Source organism: Scomber scombrus, chromosome 22 (assembly GCF_963691925.1).
Source record: "Scomber scombrus chromosome 22, fScoSco1.1, whole genome shotgun sequence".
NCBI classification, from domain to species: Eukaryota; Metazoa; Chordata; class Actinopteri; order Scombriformes; family Scombridae; genus Scomber; species Scomber scombrus.
The window spans coordinates 22658597-22677502 of NC_084991.1; the positions used below are offsets into that span (position 1 = coordinate 22658597).

At 40.0% G+C, this 18906-nt stretch overlaps 1 protein-coding gene across 2 annotated transcripts in view; it reads right to left on the reverse strand.

Annotated features, from left to right (window-relative positions):
• Nucleotides 1-1334: 1334 nt before the first annotated feature.
• Nucleotides 1335-18906, reverse strand: part of ptprb (protein tyrosine phosphatase receptor type b) — a 48711-nt gene continuing 31139 nt past the window's right edge. Inside the window, exons 24-41 of one of the 2 annotated variants that reach the window (XM_062443438.1) lie at nucleotides 17467-17745; nucleotides 14433-14582; nucleotides 13616-13755; nucleotides 12820-12956; nucleotides 12045-12151; nucleotides 11802-11907; nucleotides 10498-10605; nucleotides 9711-9791; nucleotides 8140-8157; nucleotides 7907-7988; nucleotides 7536-7626; nucleotides 5849-5925; nucleotides 5624-5758; nucleotides 5120-5242; nucleotides 4851-5014; nucleotides 3835-3970; nucleotides 2736-2856; nucleotides 1335-1458 (exon numbers count right to left, since the gene is read on the reverse strand). In XM_062443438.1, the coding sequence (XP_062299422.1) occupies nucleotides 1436-1458; nucleotides 2736-2856; nucleotides 3835-3970; nucleotides 4851-5014; nucleotides 5120-5242; nucleotides 5624-5758; nucleotides 5849-5925; nucleotides 7536-7626; nucleotides 7907-7988; nucleotides 8140-8157; nucleotides 9711-9791; nucleotides 10498-10605; nucleotides 11802-11907; nucleotides 12045-12151; nucleotides 12820-12956; nucleotides 13616-13755; nucleotides 14433-14582; nucleotides 17467-17745 (2078 nt within the window). In that variant the 3' untranslated portion in view covers nucleotides 1335-1435. The remainder of the gene's footprint in view (nucleotides 1459-2735; nucleotides 2857-3834; nucleotides 3971-4850; nucleotides 5015-5119; nucleotides 5243-5623; nucleotides 5759-5848; nucleotides 5926-7535; nucleotides 7627-7906; nucleotides 7989-8139; nucleotides 8158-9710; nucleotides 9792-10497; nucleotides 10606-11801; nucleotides 11908-12044; nucleotides 12152-12819; nucleotides 12957-13615; nucleotides 13756-14432; nucleotides 14583-17466; nucleotides 17746-18906) is intronic. The other variant, XM_062443439.1, reaches the window with a different exon arrangement.

Genomic DNA, 18906 nt, shown 5'->3' on the forward strand with positions numbered 1-18906 from the left:
GGGAGGAAGGAAGGAAGGGAGGAAAGAGAGAGGAGGGAGGAAGGACAGGCGGAAGTAAGGAAGGGAGGAAAGAGAGAGGAGGGAGGAAGGACAGGCGGAAGTAAGGAAGGAAGGGAGGAAAGAAGGAACAGTAAAAACAGACGGGGTCAATTTGACCTGGAAGGACAACATGAAGGTTAAAGCTTTTTTTCCCCCTTTTTTTTTTAAAGAAATAAACTACTGAAAAGCTGCAGATACATTAAGTGTAAGTTTGTTTGCAGCTACTTGAGAAGTGTTTTATTTCAAATATCTAACGCAGCATGAAAATAGTATAACATACAGTATATATATATATATATTTATATTTATTATCATATTAAAAAAAAGAGTATTCCATCAGTATTTACATACAGCAATATGTGTAACTTTTTTTTAAATAAACAGCTTATATGGAGCAGTGAGTGAGGACATAGAATAGAGAGTATAAAAAATAGATGGCTCTTTCCTTCACTGTGATCATAACGTGGTTAGCTGCTGCGCTATCGCCGCTAGCTAACGTCAGAGTTCAACCCGTGTTTCCTTTTTTAAACACTTGAGAATAATCAGGATTTTTACTTTTAATGTGTTTCCAGGTGAGACCAAATTCGTGACCCACCAGTTAGGGGAATGGGCATTTTTGGGAAAAGTCACCAACAAGTAAAGCAAATAAATGACATTCAGCTCCACTAGATGGCAGCAAACACCTATTAGCTACATAAAGATAAAGTAAAGTAATGACATCATCCTGAGCAGAGAATGAAGCATCTGGTGAGGCTGAATGTTAAATATTAAACCTTTTAAAATAACTGTAGACTGTCTAATTAAACACCTTTTATTAACCCTCCTGTTGTCCTCGAGTCAAGAAAGGAAGGGAGGAAGGAACGGAGGGAGGAAGGAAGGAAAAGAGGGAGGGAGGAAAGGAAAGAAGGAAGGGAGGAAGAAGGAAGGAAAGGAGGGAGGAAGGAAGGATGGAAGGAAGGAGAGATGGAAGGAAGGAAGGAAGGAAGGAAGGAAGGAAGGGAGGAAAGAAGGAAGGAAGGTAAGGGGGAGGGAAGAAGGACAGAAGGAAGAAAGGGGGGATGGAGGAAGGAAAGAGAGAGAAGGAGGGAGGAAAGAAGGAACAGTCAAAACAGACAGGGTCAATTTGACCCGGGAGGACGACAGGAAGGTTAAAGCTTTGTGTGTTTATACCGAAATTTCCATAAAAAACTAGAGTATAAATACAATTTAACAGTAATTTAAGCATTATTTCCAATGAATCAGTGATTTTCATTTCATTTGTATGTTTTCTTGACTGATTTTCCCATTTTTTATTAATTTTCTTCCCGGTGTGTAGCTAACTTTCTCTATTAATGCAGATTTAAATCAGTTTTTAATTAGTTTCTTCTCTCTTGAATCCATGGATGTCACTGTGTGTTTAGCGTCCGGTGTAGATGAAATCTAAAAAAAGAGACAAACAAGAAAAAATACAAGCAGATTAATATTGAGAAAGTAGAAATGGTTTGATGATGCTCCCTGAAACCAGAGATTTAGCTTTAAGTTACCCCAGAGTGAGATTAGCAGAGTGGAAATGTGGTGTAATTTATAATAAATGTAAAGAAAACTACAGATATTTGTGTAGTTTTGTAATTCATGTTGATTTTAATCTCATAAACTGTAAAATCGTCTATTTATAAAATTGTATTTTCAATAATTAGGAAGTTAGGATTGTTAGATAATTGGTAATTATAACAATATATAGTTGTTAAACTGTAGTAATGATGTTAAATTAATGACTTTTTTATGTGTAATATCAGATATTTATGCAATTTTTGTATTTATGTAATTAAATACCTTGACTTTTTCTTTGCTGTAATAACCAAAAACATAAATATAATAAATAATAATAACATAAATATAAACACTCATTATCTCAATTGATGGTAAGGAAATGATTATTAGTCATCATAATGTTATAAAATTGCAGATATGGTAACACACACACACACACACACACACACACACACACACACACACACACACTCATACTGTTTGTGAAAAGTTACATTTTAATAATCGACTAAATCTTAAATCCTAACTTTAATTTAACCTTCGTGTCGTCCTCCCGGGTCAAATTGACCCCGTCTGTTTTGACTGTTCCTTCTCTCCTTCCTTCCTTCCTTCCTTCCTTCCTTCTGTCCTTCCTTCCTCCTTCCCTCCTTCTCTCTTTCTTTCCTCCCCCCTACCTTCCTCCCTTCCTTCTTTCCTCTGTCCTTCCTTTCTCCCTTCCTCTTTTCCTTCTCTCTTTCTTTCCTCCCCCTACCTTCCTTCCTTCCTTATTTCCTTTCCTCCCTTCCTTCCTTGTCTCCTTCCTTCCTCCTTCCCTTCCTTCTTCCTCCCTTCCTTCCTCTCTCCTTTCCTTCCTTCTTCCTCCCTCCTTCCTTCTTTCCCTTTCCTCCCTTCCTTCTTCCCTCCTTTCCTTCCTTCTTCCTCCCTTCCTTTCTTCCTTCCTTCCTTCCTTGACTCGAGGAACACAGGAGGGTTTAATCACATGGAAAATGTTTACAATTGAAACAAAATCTTAATTTTTTATATTAAGTTAATATTATATCTGCAATGATTAACAGTTAATAGTTTAACACAGTGGGGAATGATTTCTCTTTATAATCCCCACTAGTTTTATATTTAAACACAATAAAAGTCAGATGTGAGGTTTTGAAGGTGTTTTCGTGTCTTACCGCGGTAGTACTCTGGGTTGAAGTTTTCGTAGATGGGGTAAAGAGGATTCTCTTGTTCGCTGCGATGTTTCCTGGCTCTCAGGACGTCACGAACACACTGATGCAGGAAGGAGTACTGGCACTGCAACACACACAAGCACAGGAAACATTTAATTAACACATCTTTTATATGGATTCCTGTTTTGCTCTAAATATCAGACAATGTTTATGATTATTTATTAGGAAAAAGTTTTATTTTGTACCAATGTACTGGTGATTTAGCTCTAGTTTTAGCCCTGATTTGGTGAACGGTCCAGTAGTAATTGTTTTGTTTGTTTTTATTCTAGTTTTCTCCAGAATAAGCTGCTGTATCCTTGTTTTAGTCTAATATTTACTGCAACTTTAGGTCTAGTTTCGTCCAATCTCAAGGTTGATCTAAACGTATTTTAAACCTGGTTTTGATCCAAGTGTGAGTGTTTTAGCTTAAGTTTGGACCAATTTTCATTGGTATTTTAATCCCAATTGTGTTAATTATCCAGTGTTTTAGCTCCAGTTTGGTCCAATCTACAAAGAATAATCTAAAAAGTTAAAAGTATTATGTTGTAATTGTTGAAATCTGACTAAATGCAACAGCAGCAGCATTTTACTAAACCCTCCTGTTGTACTCAGGTCAAGGAAGGACAGGATGAAGGAAGGAAGGAGGGAGGGAGGGAGGGAGGGAGGGAGGAGGGAGAGAGGAAGGAAGGAAGGAAGGAAGGAAAGGACTAAGGAGGAGGAAGGGAAAGGAGTAAGGAGGAAGGAAGGAAGGATGGAATGAAAGGAGGGAAGAAAAGAGGAAGGAAGTAAGGAGAGAGGGAAGGGAAGAAGGAAAGAAGGAAGTGAGGAAAAAAGTATGATAGGAGGAGGGAGCAAAGAAAGAGGGAAGGAGGCGAAGAACGGAAAAATTAAAGAAAGAGGGAGGAAGGAAAGAAGGAACAGTCAAAAGAGATGACGGTTAATTTGACCTGGGAGGACGGCAGGAGGGTTAAAAGACACCTAATTCACTGATCCGGTAGTAATGGTGATCTACAGTTAAAAAGGTGTTGTAATGATTTTTAAAAGCTTGTTTTACAGTCTTTACCTCGGTCTGGACCATGTGCTGGCGGTGCAAGCGTTGGTCGAACACAGAGCCGTACAGGTCGATGGTTCCTTTAGAGTCCATCTGCTGCAGAACTCGATCCAGAGCAATAAACGTCCCGGTGCGTCCAACGCCGGCACTGAACACAAAAACATGTAAACACCATAAAACTTCAAACTGTTTATCCATCACACCTCAAATATAAACTGAAACATGTACAGCCTAATGTTATATATATAATACAACAGTCCTACAAGAGGTTTTAAAGGCTTTTCTTGTTCATCTCATTTATAGCTGGAAAGAATACGAGCTAAACCTTAGTTAGGGGTTATTGATTAACTTAAGCAACATTTGTTGATTTCAGCTTGATAAATGTGAAGATTTGCTCATTGTCTTTTTTTTATATAATTGTAAATTGAATATCTTTGGGTTTCTTACTTGACACTGAATGTATAGAGAATAGCTCCAACTATCCAACAATTATTTTTTATTATTGATTAATCTGCCAAATTCTTTTTTCTGATTTATTGTTTAATGTATAAAATAGTGACATCAACCATCACAAGTTTCCAGAGTCTGGATTGGTTGTTTGTTCGAAAAGTATAAAACCAAAGTATTTTCAATAAAATAGTTTCTAATAATCTACGACAAAATAAAACAGGAAATTTCCACAGCATCAAAAATATTGCTGATAGATTTTCTGTTAATCAAATAAACACTCCAGTTCTACTTGAGTCCAATTAAAAATCAATCAGTTATTGTGTTTGTAAAATCCCAACCACTGCAATAAGTCAAATAGTCAATAGAAAATGAATTGGCAGCTTTTTAAATGTGAGTATATTTTAGTTTATTTAATCCTCTATGACAGTAAACTGGGTTGTTGATCGAGACAAAACACTAAACAACATTTTTCACCATTTCTGACATTTTATAGACCAAATCACTTCTTAATAATCAAGAAATAATTGTTACTTTAAGGCCACAGAGGTTTCTACACACTGAAACACACTGGGTCCTACCTGCAGTGTATGACAGTGGCTCCAGTGCCGGGTGATCGGTCCACGTAGTCTCGGACCGTCCTGACGAACTGGATCAGTGACTGCGTGCTCTCTGGGACTCCGTGATCAGGCCACACCGTGTAGTGGAAATGACGCAGGACGCGAGGATAATTACAGCCGCTCTCCTGTGAGGGTGTATTGATGTATTATTATATATTAATAACAAAAACTCTTAATTATTTAATTCTAGATTAACTTGCGAGAGATAAAGAACGTAAGAGTTGTAGTACCGAGGTGATCTTGAACTCTCGGATGGTCCACTCCGGCAGGACGGACTCCGACAGCATCTGAATGACCAGGTCACCGTAGTACAGCGGCTCTCTGTCTGCAGGCCAGTACTGATCACACTTCACCTGCAAAACACAAACCCAACATTCATATCAGGGATGTGTCGATCGCAGGGACTGTGGAGGAAGGAAGGGAGGAAGGAAGGGAGGAAGGAAGGAGAAAGGAAAGAAGGGAGGGGGGAAGGAAGGAAGGAAGGAAAGGAAATGAGGAAGGAAGGAAGAAGTAAGGAAAGGTAGGAGGAAGGGAGGAAGGATGGAGGAAAGAAGGAAAGAAGGAAGGAGGGAGGGAGGGAGGAAAGAAGGAAGGAGGGAGAAAGGAAAAGAGGAAGGAACAGGCGGGGTCAATTTGACCTTTGAGCTTGTTAAAGTAGCGTTACTCTTGAGAAAACTTTGGGACGAACAAAAACAAGAAGATAAAAAGAAAAAAAAGTATAATGGAGGACTTACCCTTCCTTTCTCAACGCACTGTGTCACCATGACGATGTTGTAGACACCGTGCTCCCACACCATCCTCCAGAAGTCGTCCTTGGTGCCGGGCAGCGGGCCCTGGGTGGCGATGTACTCCCTGCGGTAGTTGTTACCCTACAGAAGAGAGAGGGGTCTGGGTGAGGATGTGTGTGTGTGTGTGTGTTTACTGTGTTTGATTGTGTATGAGTGTGTGTGTGTACATACAGGTATATAGCTGGCGTTGATGTAGTCGGAGCAGGGGTCGTCCTCCAGGTACGACAGCTTCACTCTGATTGAATCATCTGGAAAACAGAAAATTTAATTATGCTCTAAATGCAGCTTATAAATCAATAAGTAATCTAAGTGTTTGGGTTTTTAATGTAGGAATCTCAGTTATAACTAGGGCTGGTGCATGCCGGGAAAAATAAAAACAGGGATTCTACTTATATGGGCATCAGGAGGAGCATGAGGCGCCCTCCTGAACCTGTGAACCAATCAACCTGTCAATCACGACGTAGCCACGCCCTAATGCATACCCTGCTTTATCGTCACATATAAAATCAGGGAGGCCAAAATGTCCCAAATGAACATCATACTGCATTGAAGAAGGCTTTAAACTAGCGATTGAGACCATAAACACATTTTGAAAACGTTTACTGAGGTTAGAAATCAAGTGAGAAGTTGGTGAATTCTCCATTGACTTGTATAGAGACGGAAGTCCTTTTGACACCAAAACGGTCGCCCCCTGGTGGCCTTTTGATAGAATGCAGTTTTAAGTTACTTCCACGTTGGCATCATTTCAGAGGACCGGAACTCCCCGCCTGGTTATAACTAGGGCTGGGTATCAGTACCAATCCAAGTAACTTTAATGGAGGACTGATTACAAACTAATGTCTATTATTACCAAAAAAAATAGGCTTTTATCGTTTTTACAATATTTGTCGAAATGTTAAATGTATTTTCCATTGGGTCACGGCTGAAGTTCTTCACATTTATAAACTGAAAAACAATGATTCATTTACTCTGTGTGTGTGTGTGTGTGTGTGTGTGTGTGTGTGTGTGTGTGTGTGTGTGTGTGTGTGTGTATGTGTGTGTTGGTCAGACAGTTAATTATAGAGCTGCCGTTGAAAATGAATCACCTCGAGTCATAAATCACATTTTTTCTGTTCATATAGAAAATTGGCTGCAGTTACACACGACTAACAGTTAATTATTTAAACTGCGATACTGATTAATGCTCAACTCTAACAAACACAAGAAAGAAAGAAGGAAGGGGGACGGTAGGGGGGAGGAAAGAAAGAAAGAAAGGAGGGAGGAAGGGAGGAGGGAGGGAGGAAGGAAGCACAGAGGAAAGAAGGAAGGGGAAGGTAGGGGGGACGAAAGAAGGAGGGAGGGAGGGAGGACAGACGGAAGGAAGGGAAGAAAGAAGGAACAGTCAAAACAGACACGAAGCTTAAAAAAGTATAAATATGTTATGCTATTGATTTGTTATTGATAAACTCGGGGTTGGTTGAAACAGAATCTTTATTTCTAAGACTAGAAGTTAACAAAGATAAGCAGACATTCCTTAAACGTGTAATTAACTGCTGTACTGAACCTGCTCTCATTCATTAGGGATGTGAGATTTTTAGATGTTTTAGGGGGTAAAAATATCTTAACTCTAGTTTTTAGTCTGAACGTTCTCTTATGAAGTTATTAATGTTTTTTTTTATCACCTCAAGCCTCGACCCTCAGACTGGCACATCACCGTCGCCATGGGAACAGGTGCAATCTCATTAATTAAAGCTCTTGACGATGTCATCATTGTAATGATTTCAATATCGGTACATGTTTTTTCTCGCTACCTTGAGGGACTCATAGGCATTTAAAGGCATTTAATCAGCAGCAGCAGCAGTGATGCATCGGTACTAACATGGCAGGATGTTGTTGTAGCGGTTCTTTCCTCGGTTCTCCGGCAGCCGGGCGACGTCCATCGTCTGGTTCCGACCCACGTCCTTCAGATCCTGCACATACAACAGTGTGTTTTACATAAAGTGAACGAATATTCTACACAAAGAGACACAGCATCAGGGTTTTACTGTAGGGAGTAAGCTACATTACGTCATAAGCTAAAATTCTGATCTGTTTTAACAGGATTATTTGTCAGTCACACCAAAATGAATTTGAGGCGCTGTGACCATCATCAGTACACCAGGTAAGTAATCACCCAGCTAGCTGCTGGATCTGTGCTCATACTGCAAGGATTACTGTTGCAATGAATTAAAGTTGAAATGTCTGTTTTACCTCAAACTCCTCAGACAGCAGGTAGTTGGAGTCGGCCTGAAGTTTGTTCAGATGGGATTCAAAGTGACAGATCTTGATAGGACTGCAGAAACAGACATATATATATTTATCATGTTAATCGTCACATTAAAAATATACAAAACAATCCAACAACCGAACAACTCAACTGGTTATTTATCAGCTTTTAAACTTCCTCATCAGTTAAACTTGATACAGAATAAAGAGACTTTTACCTGGTGACTCGACGGTTGCTGCAACACAAAGAAACATAAACATGCAGATATTAGTCAGGCTCATTTCACAGGACAACTTTAATAATTAACTGCATGTTAAGCTTTTAAATAAGTAGGTAAAGATATAGAGTTATGTTAGTTAAGATAACACAACAGTGACTTATTCTCAATCATTACTATAATAATACTAATAATAACATAGTATATACACCTTTTATTGTAACTGCCAGATATTCATATTGTATTAATTTGGATAAATGTTGAGCAAAATGCACATATATAAACATTTGTCAGTATTTCAACAACTTTTGGTCAAGATTTAAGTCTTGGTAGTTGGATATAATTAAATATTTAACCCTCATGTTGTCCTCAGGTCAAGGAAGGACAGGAGGAAGGAAGGAAAGGAGGGAGGGAGGAAAGGAGGAAAGGAGGAAAGGAGGAAGGAAGGAATGAGGAAGGAAAGGAGTAAGGAGGGAGGGAGGAAAAGAGGATGGAAGTGAGGAAAGAAGGAAGGGAGGAAGGAAAGGTGGAAGGAGGGACAGGAGGAAGGAAGGAAGGAAAGAAGGAAGAAAGGAAGGAAACGAAAGGAGGGAGGAAAAGAGGAAGGAAGGGAGGAAGAAAAGGAGGAAGGAAGGAAGGAAGGAAGGAACAGTCAAAAGAGATGGGAGGACAACAGGAGGGTTAATACAGTTTTGTCAGCAATTTGATTTATTTTCATTCTGCATTAAGGCTGAGCAATATATCGATATTATATCAGTGTCATCAGTGTTGTTTTTTCCTGGTTTTAAAGGCTGCATTACTCTAATTTTGTGAATTTAACAGACTGTTCTAGCTGTTGTGTTATTTACTTTTTACCCACTTTGTCATATATCCACATTACTGATGATTATTTATCACAAAAGCATCAAGAGTCATCTCTACATTATTGTTGTGATATCGATATCGACGTATTTAGTCAAAAATATAGTGATACTTGATTTAGTCCATATCTGCAACCCTTATATGTATGTTTTTAATTGACATTTTAGTTAATTAAATGATTGTTTTGCTATAAACAAACTACAATAAAGCTGAATTGATAGAGGTAAATCACTACAATAATCTGAGAGACAATAAATATACTATCTTCTTTTAATTATTGTTTTTGACATAAGATCACACTTCATACTTTCATCATAATTCTCAACACATAAAGTATCTTATTTATATCAATGTGCTTTCATGTTATAAGGTTAATAATCATCTATGTCTGCAATTAATAAAGCACAAGCTGGCACTGAATGAGCTTTGCTGAGCAGACAAACACACTCGGTAATTAACAGCTGCTGTGACCGATGAGGTAATCTGACTCTACTGGACACTTTATTGGAAACTAATACTTCTCACACACACACACACACACACACACACACACACACACACACACACACACACACACACACACACACACACACACACACACACACACACACTCACACACACACACACTCACATATTGGACGTAGGAGGTACTGGAAACTAATCTCTCACATATACTGAAGAAAAATAAATATAGCCGCACACACACTTACCTCCTGACACCCATATATATCCCTGAAGTCGGCACTTCTTTCCACATATTCATCCTCACCACCGGGTTCTCCTGCACAGCCCTGCAACACATACATAAAGTCTGTTTTATAGGTATTTATTTTATCTTAGTTGATTTTAGAAAGAATTCTTCCATATGCAACTTAAACCTGCATTAACCCTCCTGTTGTCCTCAAGTCAAGGAAGGAAGAGAGGGAGGAAGGGAAGGAAGGAAGGAAGGGAGGAAAGGAGGGAGGAAGGAAAGAGGGAGGGAAGGGAGGGAGGAAGGAAGGGAGGAAAGGAGGGAGGAAGGGAGGGAGGAAGGAAAGAGGGAGGGAAGGAAGGGAGGAAAGGAGGGAGGAAGGAAAGAGGGAGGGAAGGAAAGAAGGAAGAAGGAAGGAAGGGAAGGAAGGAAGGAAGGAAAAGAGGGAGGGAGGAAGGGAAGGAAGGAAGGAGGGAGGGAAGGAAGGAAGGAAGGAAGGAAAGAAGGACAGGAAAGAAGGAAAGGAGGAAGGTATTGGGAGGTAGGAAAGAGAGAAGGAGGGAGGGAGGGAAGAAGGAATGAGGGAAGGAAAGAAGGAGGAAAAGAAGGAAGGACAGAAGGAAGGAAGAAAGGGGGATGGAGGAAGGAAAGAAGGAGGAAGGAAGGAAGGAAGGAAGGAAGGAAGGAAGGAAGGAAGGAAGGAAGGAACAGTCAGTCAAAACAGACACAAAGGTTAAAGGTGCAGTGTGTGGAGTTTAGTGGCATTTAGCAGTATGAACTTATTATATGAAGTTGGTTTTAATCACCTGAAATTAAGAATAGTTGTGTTTTCATTTCCGTAGAATGAGCCGTGTGTATCTATAGGGGATGTAGGTCCTCTGCCATGGAGGCCGCCATGTTGCACCGCCATATTTCTACAGTAGCCCAGAACGGACAAAAACAAACACTATGTTTTTTTGTTGCATGTTTTTACTGAGTTTAACCCTCCTGTTGTCCTCGAGTCACGGATGGAAGGAAGGAAGGAAGGAAGGAAGGAAGGAAGGAAGGAAGGAAGGAAGGAAGGAAGGAAGGAAGGAAGGAAGGAAGGAAGGAAGGAAGGAAGGAAAGGAGGGAGGAAGGAAGGAAGGAAAGAAGGACAGAGGAAAGAAGGAAGGGTTAGGGTTAAGGAGGGTCGGGAAAAAAGGAAGGAAAGAAGGAGGGAGGGAGGAAGGAAGGACAGAAGGAAGGAAGAAAGGGGGATGGAGGAAGGAAGGAAGGACAGATGGAAGGAAGGAAGTAAGGAAGGAAGGAGGGAGGAATGAAGGAAAGAAGGAAGGAAGAAAGGGGGATGGAGGAAGGAAGGAAGGACAGATGGAAGGAAGGAAGGACAGATGGAAGGAAGGAATGGGGATGGAGGAAGGAAGGAAGGAAGGACAGATGGAATGAAGGAAGGGGGATGGAGGAAGGAAGGAAGGAAGGACAGATGGAAGGAAGGAAGGGAGGAAAGAAGGAACAGTCAAAACAGGGGTCAATTTGACCCAGGAGGACGACAGGATGGTTAATGACCAACGTCTCCTACATGTTTGGAAGAGGAGGAGGTATTCAGTTTGATGCAACCATTATTATAGTTTAGACATTTCCATTAGTTTTTATTTTTATCAAGTTTTTCAGTTTGCTCACTAAATCTTACACACTGGCCCTTTAACTGATGTTTCATCTGCTAGTTTAGAAATAAATCACATATCATCAGTTTTTATGTAGGTATGTTAAACTTGTTATTGTTATTTATTTCCACATCCAGCGGTTATTTCACGGTCACAGCTGGAGGAGCGAGGACCGGAGGAGGCCTAAATTACCCAAATGAAAAGTATCCTCTGTGTTTCTATGCTAATTAATCTTCTAATGGGCCTAATTAACTCAGTAATCTAAATGAACTGAGACTTATATGACTGGAGAGAAGACTGATGAGTGTATTTATTAGAGGTGGGGTTTTTAAAACACGTAAAACATATAAAAGTAAACCTTTAAATCCAGGTTGTAGGATTACAGTCAGAGTTAGGTCTAGTGACTGAGGGTCCAGGTGTAGCAGTGCATGCATGTGTGTGTGTGTGTGTGTTTTTTGTGTACTTACACTTTGCGTAGCCGTTGTCTGTAAACCAGCAGCGAGACGACGGCCACCATCATACCGATGAGGAACATCCCAGCGCTCAAACCCTCCACTACGCCCCCTAGAGGCTCTGACACAGAACAACACACACACACACATCAGTAAACAGCCAGGTACTGTGTGTGTGTGTGTGTGTGTGTGTGTGTGTGTGTGTGTGTGTGTGTGTGTGTGTGTGTGTGTGTGTGTGTGTGTGTGTGTGTGTCTCACCTGCATGCGTCCTGAGTGGTGGCGACAGGTACGTGTCGGTGAAGAGCGGCTGTGGAAACTCTTTGTTGTTTTCGTCAAACAGTTTGGTGAACGCCCGAATACTCAGCCTGCAAACACAAATACACACACACACACACACACACACACACACACACACACACACACTTCTCATTATGATGAAATATAATAATTATAACTGGAGTGTTTAACCTGTGTGTCGTCCTACTGGGTCAAATTGACCCCGTCTGTTTTGACTGTTCCTTCCTTCCTTCCTCCCTTCCTTCTTTCCTCCCTCCCTCCCTCCTTCCTTCCTTCCTTCCTCCGTCCTTCCTTCCTTTCCTTTCCTTCCTCCCTTCTTTCCTTCCTTCCTGCCTTCCTTCCTTCCTCCTTTCCTTCCTTCCTTCCTTCTTCCTTCCTCCCTCCCTCCTTTCCTTCCTCCTTTCCTCCCTTCCTCCCTTCCTTCCTCCCTCCTTTCCTTCCTTCTTCCTCCTTTCTTCCCTTCCTCCCTCCCTCCTTTCCTTCCTTCTTCCTCCCTTCCCTCCCTTCCTCCCTTCCTTCCTCCCTCCCTCCTTTCCTTCCTTCTTCCTCCTTTCCTCCCTTCCTCCCTCGCTCCTTTCCTTCCTTCTACCTCCCTTCCATCCTTCCTTCCTTTACTTGAAGGCCAACAGGAGGGTTAATAATTATTAGTAATTATAACTTAAGTGATTAGATCTGTGTGTGTGTGTGTGAGTGTGTGTGTGTGTGTGTGTGTGTGTGTGTGTGTGTGTGTGTCTACCTGTAGGAAGTTTTGGCTTTCAGCGGTCCGTCACAGAAGTCACCGTAGCTGTCACTCAGGTAGAAGTCGTCGTCATGGTAATGATCACAAGCCCCGCCCAGACGGTCCCCTCCTGCCCCCAGGTTCACCTCCACCACCTGATCAATGGATTGATTGATTGATTGAATCGACACGCAAAATCAAAACTAAATACTCTTTCTGTATGAAGCAGAGCTGCAAATAATGATAATTTTCATTGATTGATTTTTCTCTCAATTAATCAATTAACTGTTTGATCCATAAAATGTCAAAATGGTCAAAGAAAAATGTTGATCACTGTTTCCAAAAGTTCTTGTTTTGTTCACAATCTAAATACATTCAGTTTACTCTGATAAAGGACAAAAGGAAGCAGAAAACATATTAAGTTACATTGATTATCAAAATAGCTGCCGATCAATCAGCTGATCAGTTTCTTCACTTGAGATTTAGTATAAGTATAAACTTAATTTCTCTGTGTTTTTGCACATTAGTTAAAATTGATTTGTTGGCCTCGTGATAGATTGGGTGTTCCACAAGCTTCGGCGTTAGGTCCAATATTGTTCCCAATTTTACATAAATAATATCATCCCTTCTTCTAAATCTTGTAAACTCCTACTTTATGCAGATGATACCGTTTTATATTGTACTTAAACCAGTCTCCAGTCAGCCATTGAAAAATTTTCTCGAGGTAAAATAAAGTTCATTGGTATAAATGTTCTCCCTCCATGTCAGAACTGTAGTTGTTTTACTATCATACTGAAGTTGAATCCTGTGTTACCTGTGCTGCAGAGGTGTCGGAGTCCTGTGGGCAGCGGCTGGAGAAGTAGGCGGTTTGATAAGCTCTGACGGAGGAGTTGTTGATGTAGTCGCGGTACGAAGGCAGCGGGTGGCGCTGCTCCGGCTGCAGGAGCTCGTTGGCTGTTAGAAGAGACACAAACAGTCAGAGGACGATCTGATAAAGCCTGACTTTGTTCTCTGGCTTAAATTAGTATCCTGCGTTTATCCATGGGTCCTGAACATAGACTGTATATAAGAAATGGACGTAACATCCGTGACGTCACCCATTGGTTTGTGGACTGCTGCTCGGAGGCCAATAGTTTCAGATCTGAGCAGCGCCATCTTGAACATTTCAGGTGCATGCTGGGAAAAATAAAAACAGGGATTCTACTTATATGGGCATCAGGAGGGGCATGAGGCGCCCCTCCTGAACCTGTGAACCAATCAACCTGTCAATCACGACGTAGCCACGCCCTAATGCATACCCTGCTTTATCGTCACATATAAAATCAGGGAGGCCAAAATGTCCCAAATGAACATCATACTGCATTGAAGAAGGCTTTAAACTAGCGATTGAGACCATAAACACATTTTGAAAACGTTTACTGAGGTTAGAAATCAAGTGAGAAGTTGGTGAATTCTCCATTGACTTGTATAGAGACGGAAGTCCTTTTCACACCAAAACGGTCGCCCCCTGGTGGCCTTTTGATAGAATGCAGTTTTAAGTTACTTTCACATTGGCATCATTTCAGAGGACCAGAACTCCCTGCCTGGTCCTGAAGAAGCTCATTGAGTAATTATACGTTACGTGTTCATACCATCAGACTCGGCTACGATGACAGCGAAGTATCGGACGGCTCCGTTGGCGTCGCTGAACCAGGAGCAGTTGAAACGGAACAAGATGGAGGACGGCGTCACTTTCGATGACTTCTCGCTGACACGCACGGCTGGGGGCGGGACCGGCGGACCTGGGAGGAAACGAGGCGGTTAAACAGACTGTCAATCAAATAAGAAACAGCTTAATATATATATTGTATGCTTACAGATTGTTATACTTATACAAATGTTCTGTTGTCACTTTTTAAACTTAATTGTGTTGCTTGTTTGTCTGTAAATTAATTCACTGTAATTTGCATTTTTTGTGTTTTGTTTTGTTTGTTTTTGTTTGTTTTTTTATACAGAAAAAAAAAGTTATGCATGACAAAAATAAAAAGGATTCATTGGGAGGTCAAAATTTAAAATTCCTATCTCATATTTATGGCTGTATAATTTTAAACTTATGGTATAATACTTCAAAAGTAAGTCTTACTGCTATTTCATAACTCTTTTGCTAAGTATGGACTATTATTTTATTTAAATCAACATGTCGATATTAAGAAATAACTTGAGAGAAAGTCTGTTAAAATTTTTACTGAAGAAGATAATTAACCTGAGAGATATTAAGACTTAATTTCGACTTACTATCTTATATCTACTCTTTAATAAATATCAAGTTTTACTTATTCAAACATTGTAGTAAATATCTATTTTAACTGAAGTAAAGAAAATCAACTTTTTACGCCTCATAATTAAAAAATAATAAAATCAGTTAAATTATTGAATTACTTCAAATCATAATAATAATTAATTTGATAATTAATAATAAAGTAATAATATTAATTATAATTTAATTATATTTTTAATCCTATAATTGGGATGCATTTTCTTTTCTTGGCATAAATGGGCTTCTATAAAACACGACGCCCTTCCAGACATAAAATCCTGCTGTTTTCTCCACTTTCTCATCATCTCCATGTCTCTCTGTTATCACAAATACTGAATAAAAGAAAAGAAAAAAACTTTCTTGAGGATTTATTGTCACCTTTTTATCTCTGTTTCTATTTCCAGTCCAGTTGTGTCAGGATGATTTATAATGCAACAGAAGCAGAGAGAGAGAGAGAGAGAGAGAGAGAGAGAGAGAGAGAGAGAGAGAGAGAGAGAGAGAGAGAGAGAGAGAGAGAGAGAGAGAGAGAGAGAGAGAGAGAGAGAGAGAAAGAGGAAAGGGAAGAAAGAAAAAAAAGTTTGTAAAAGAGACAAAGGGAGAAAGTTTCCAGACAGTGTGAATTTGGGTCACAGTGACTTTTTTTGAAAAGGGCAAAGAGTGAAAAATAAGAAGCGAGTGAAAAGATAAAGATTAAGAGAAATCTCCTGTTTGCCTTCTGAATACATACTTAAAAAAGTTCCTTCATTCCTTCTCTCTTTCTTTTACTGGATGTTCAAACTTGACGTAGTTATAATATGATTTATATGATTAGTACATTTCATTGGTATTAAGTATTATAGTGATGTAGTATGCAGTATTACAGTGAAAGTACTGCAGTATTATGAGCGATGTAGTATGCAGTATTACAGTAAAGTACTGCAGTATTATAGTGATGTAGTATGCAGTATTACAGTAAAAGTACTGCAGTATTATAGTGATGTAGTATGCAGTATTACAGTAAAAGTACTGCAGTATTATAGTGATGTAGTATGCAGTATTACAGTAAAAGTACTGCAGTATTATGAGCGATGTAGTATGCAGTATTACAGTAAAAGTACTGCAGTATTATAGTGATGTAGTATGCAGTATTACAGTAAAAGTACTGCAGTATTATAGTGATGTAGTATGCAGTATTACAGTAAAAGTACTGCAGTATTATAGTGATGTAGTATGCAGTATTACAGTAAAAGTACTGCAGTATTATGAGCGATGTAGTATGCAGTATTACAGTAAAAGTACTGCAGTATTATGAGTGATGTAGTATGCAGTATTACAGTAAAAGTACTGCAGTATTATGAGCGATGTAGTATGCAGTATTACAGTAAAAGTACTGCAGTATTATAGTGATGTAGTATGCAGTATTACAGTAAAAGTACTGCAGTATTATAGTGATGTAGTATGCAGTATTACAGTAAAAGTACTGCAGTATTATAGTGATGTAGTATGCAGTATTACAGTAAAAGTACTGCAGTATTATGAGCGATGTAGTATGCAGTATTACAGTAAAAGTACTGCAGTATTATGAGTGATGTAGTATGCAGTATTACAGTAAAAGTACTGCAGTATTATGAGCGATGTAGTATGCAGTATTACAGTAAAAGTACTGCAGTATTATGAGTGATGTAGTATGCAGTATTACAGTAAAAGTACTGCAGTATTATGAGCGATGCAGTATGCAGTATTACAGTAAAAGTACTGCAGTATTATGAGTGATGTAGTATGCAGTAGTGGTTTGGTCCATCTGACTGACTATATATTAGGGGTGTGGAAAAACTTGATAAAGCATAGTATCTCAATATTTTGCATGGCAATATTGTATCGATACACGGACAACAAGTATTGATCTCTTACTATTTGGTGGAGCTGTTAACAACTCATAGACATCTGAAATGTGAGCCGACTACACACTGCTTTTTGGTATAAAGCTTGTTATATTATCCATTGTGTCAAATCTGCATCGGAAAAGTAACTAAAGCTGTCAAATAAATGTAGTGGAGTAGAAAGTACAATATTTCCCTCTGAGATGTAGAAAGTAGCATCACATGAAGAAGTATTCAGACACTTTATGTAAGTAAAAGTAATAATTCCACAATATAAAAATATTTTATTGTAAGTGAAGCTATTTTGACTCATTCATTAAATAAACTTAAACCTGCTGTCTCTCTGTCCCAGGTGAGCAGCTCTATTTAAACAACCGACTGACTCAACTACTGCAGCTGAGACTGTGTGTGTGTGTGTGTGTGTGTGTGTGTGTGTGTGTGTGTGTGTGTGTGTGTGTGTGTGTGTGTGTGTGTGTGTGTGTGTGTGTGTGTGTGTGTGTGTGAACTCACGGTCTATCATGGTAACAGTGGTGTGTGTTGCAGGCGGGCTCGTCTGGCCGGCCGACGACGCTCTGACTGTCACAGAGTATTTCCGGTAGGCCTCCAAGTGGTCCAGCGTTACCGCGGTGACGCCCCCCGCCAACCGCAGGGCCGAGGTCAGCTTCCCGTCGTCATGGCGACGACACTCAACCTCGTAGGAGTCGAAGTCAGAGAGAGGAGCCGTCCACGAGCAAGAGAGGGAGGAGGACGAGACGGGGAAGCAGTGGATGGACTTTAGAGGAGCTGGACCTGGAGGAGGAGAGGAGACAAGGAGGGAAGGAGAGGAGAGAAGGAGAGGAGACAAGGAGGGAAGGAGAGAAGGAGAGGAGGGAAGGAGAGGAGAGAAGGAGAGGAAGAGAGGAGGGAAGGAGAGGAAACAAAGAGTGGAGGAGAGGAAACAAGGAAAGGAGGAGAGGAAATAAGGAGATAAGGAGAGGAGGAGAGGAAACAAGGAGAAGGAAACAAGTAGAGGAGGAGAGGAAACAAGGAGAGAAGGATAGTAGGAGAGGAAACAAGTAGAAGGAAACAATGAGAGGAGAGAGAGTACAAGGAAAGGAGGAGAAGAGAGGAATAGGAGAGGAAGCAAAGAGGAGCACAGGGAAGAAGGACATGAAATGACAAGAGAAAGAAAGAAAGAAAGAAAGTAACAGAAAGGACAGAAGAGAACGCGAGTAAAGAGATTTATGAGGAGAGGCGAAGGACAGGAAAGTAGAAGAGAGGAGAAAGAGAAGAACATGGAAGGAGAGTGAAGGAGAAGACAAAAAGGGAAGGACAGAAAGGAGAGGACAGGATGAAGAGATGAGGAAAGGAGGAGAGGAGATGAGGAGATGAGGAAAGGAGATGAGGAAAGGAGGAGAGGAATATCAGTTCATATTCTTATGTTGTCGACAGTGAACTAATTTAGCTGAGTCATCATTTGTGTTTTATATTTCCACACACTTTATTCTTTTTTTCCACATTCTGTCACTACTCTGAGCGATGAGTCCGCTGCTGTTAAAAGGAAACGTCCCTGCTTATCTTCCCCCCCCCCCCCCGCCATCAGATGATAAACGCACCTCTCAAAAAAGAGGAGGATGAATGAGCGAGAGAGAGAGAGGACACAAACAAGACGCTGAAGGAGAGACATTTCTCATTTTCTGGCTCGTAGCAGATGATAAACCTGCTCTTATTTATTTATATGAAACACAGCTGTCTCTTCTTCATGGATTTAACCCAATAATACAATGATTTAAATGATTAACCCTTTACATACTGTTCATATACTTATTTGGTTCTGTGTATGAGATTAGTCAACGATAAGAAAATCACAGAAAATCACCAACTTAATACTTTAAATTATCTTTTTTTTATTGTTTAAATGTAAACCTGTCAGTCCAGAGTGTTAATATGCTCCTATGTAATCCAGCTCTT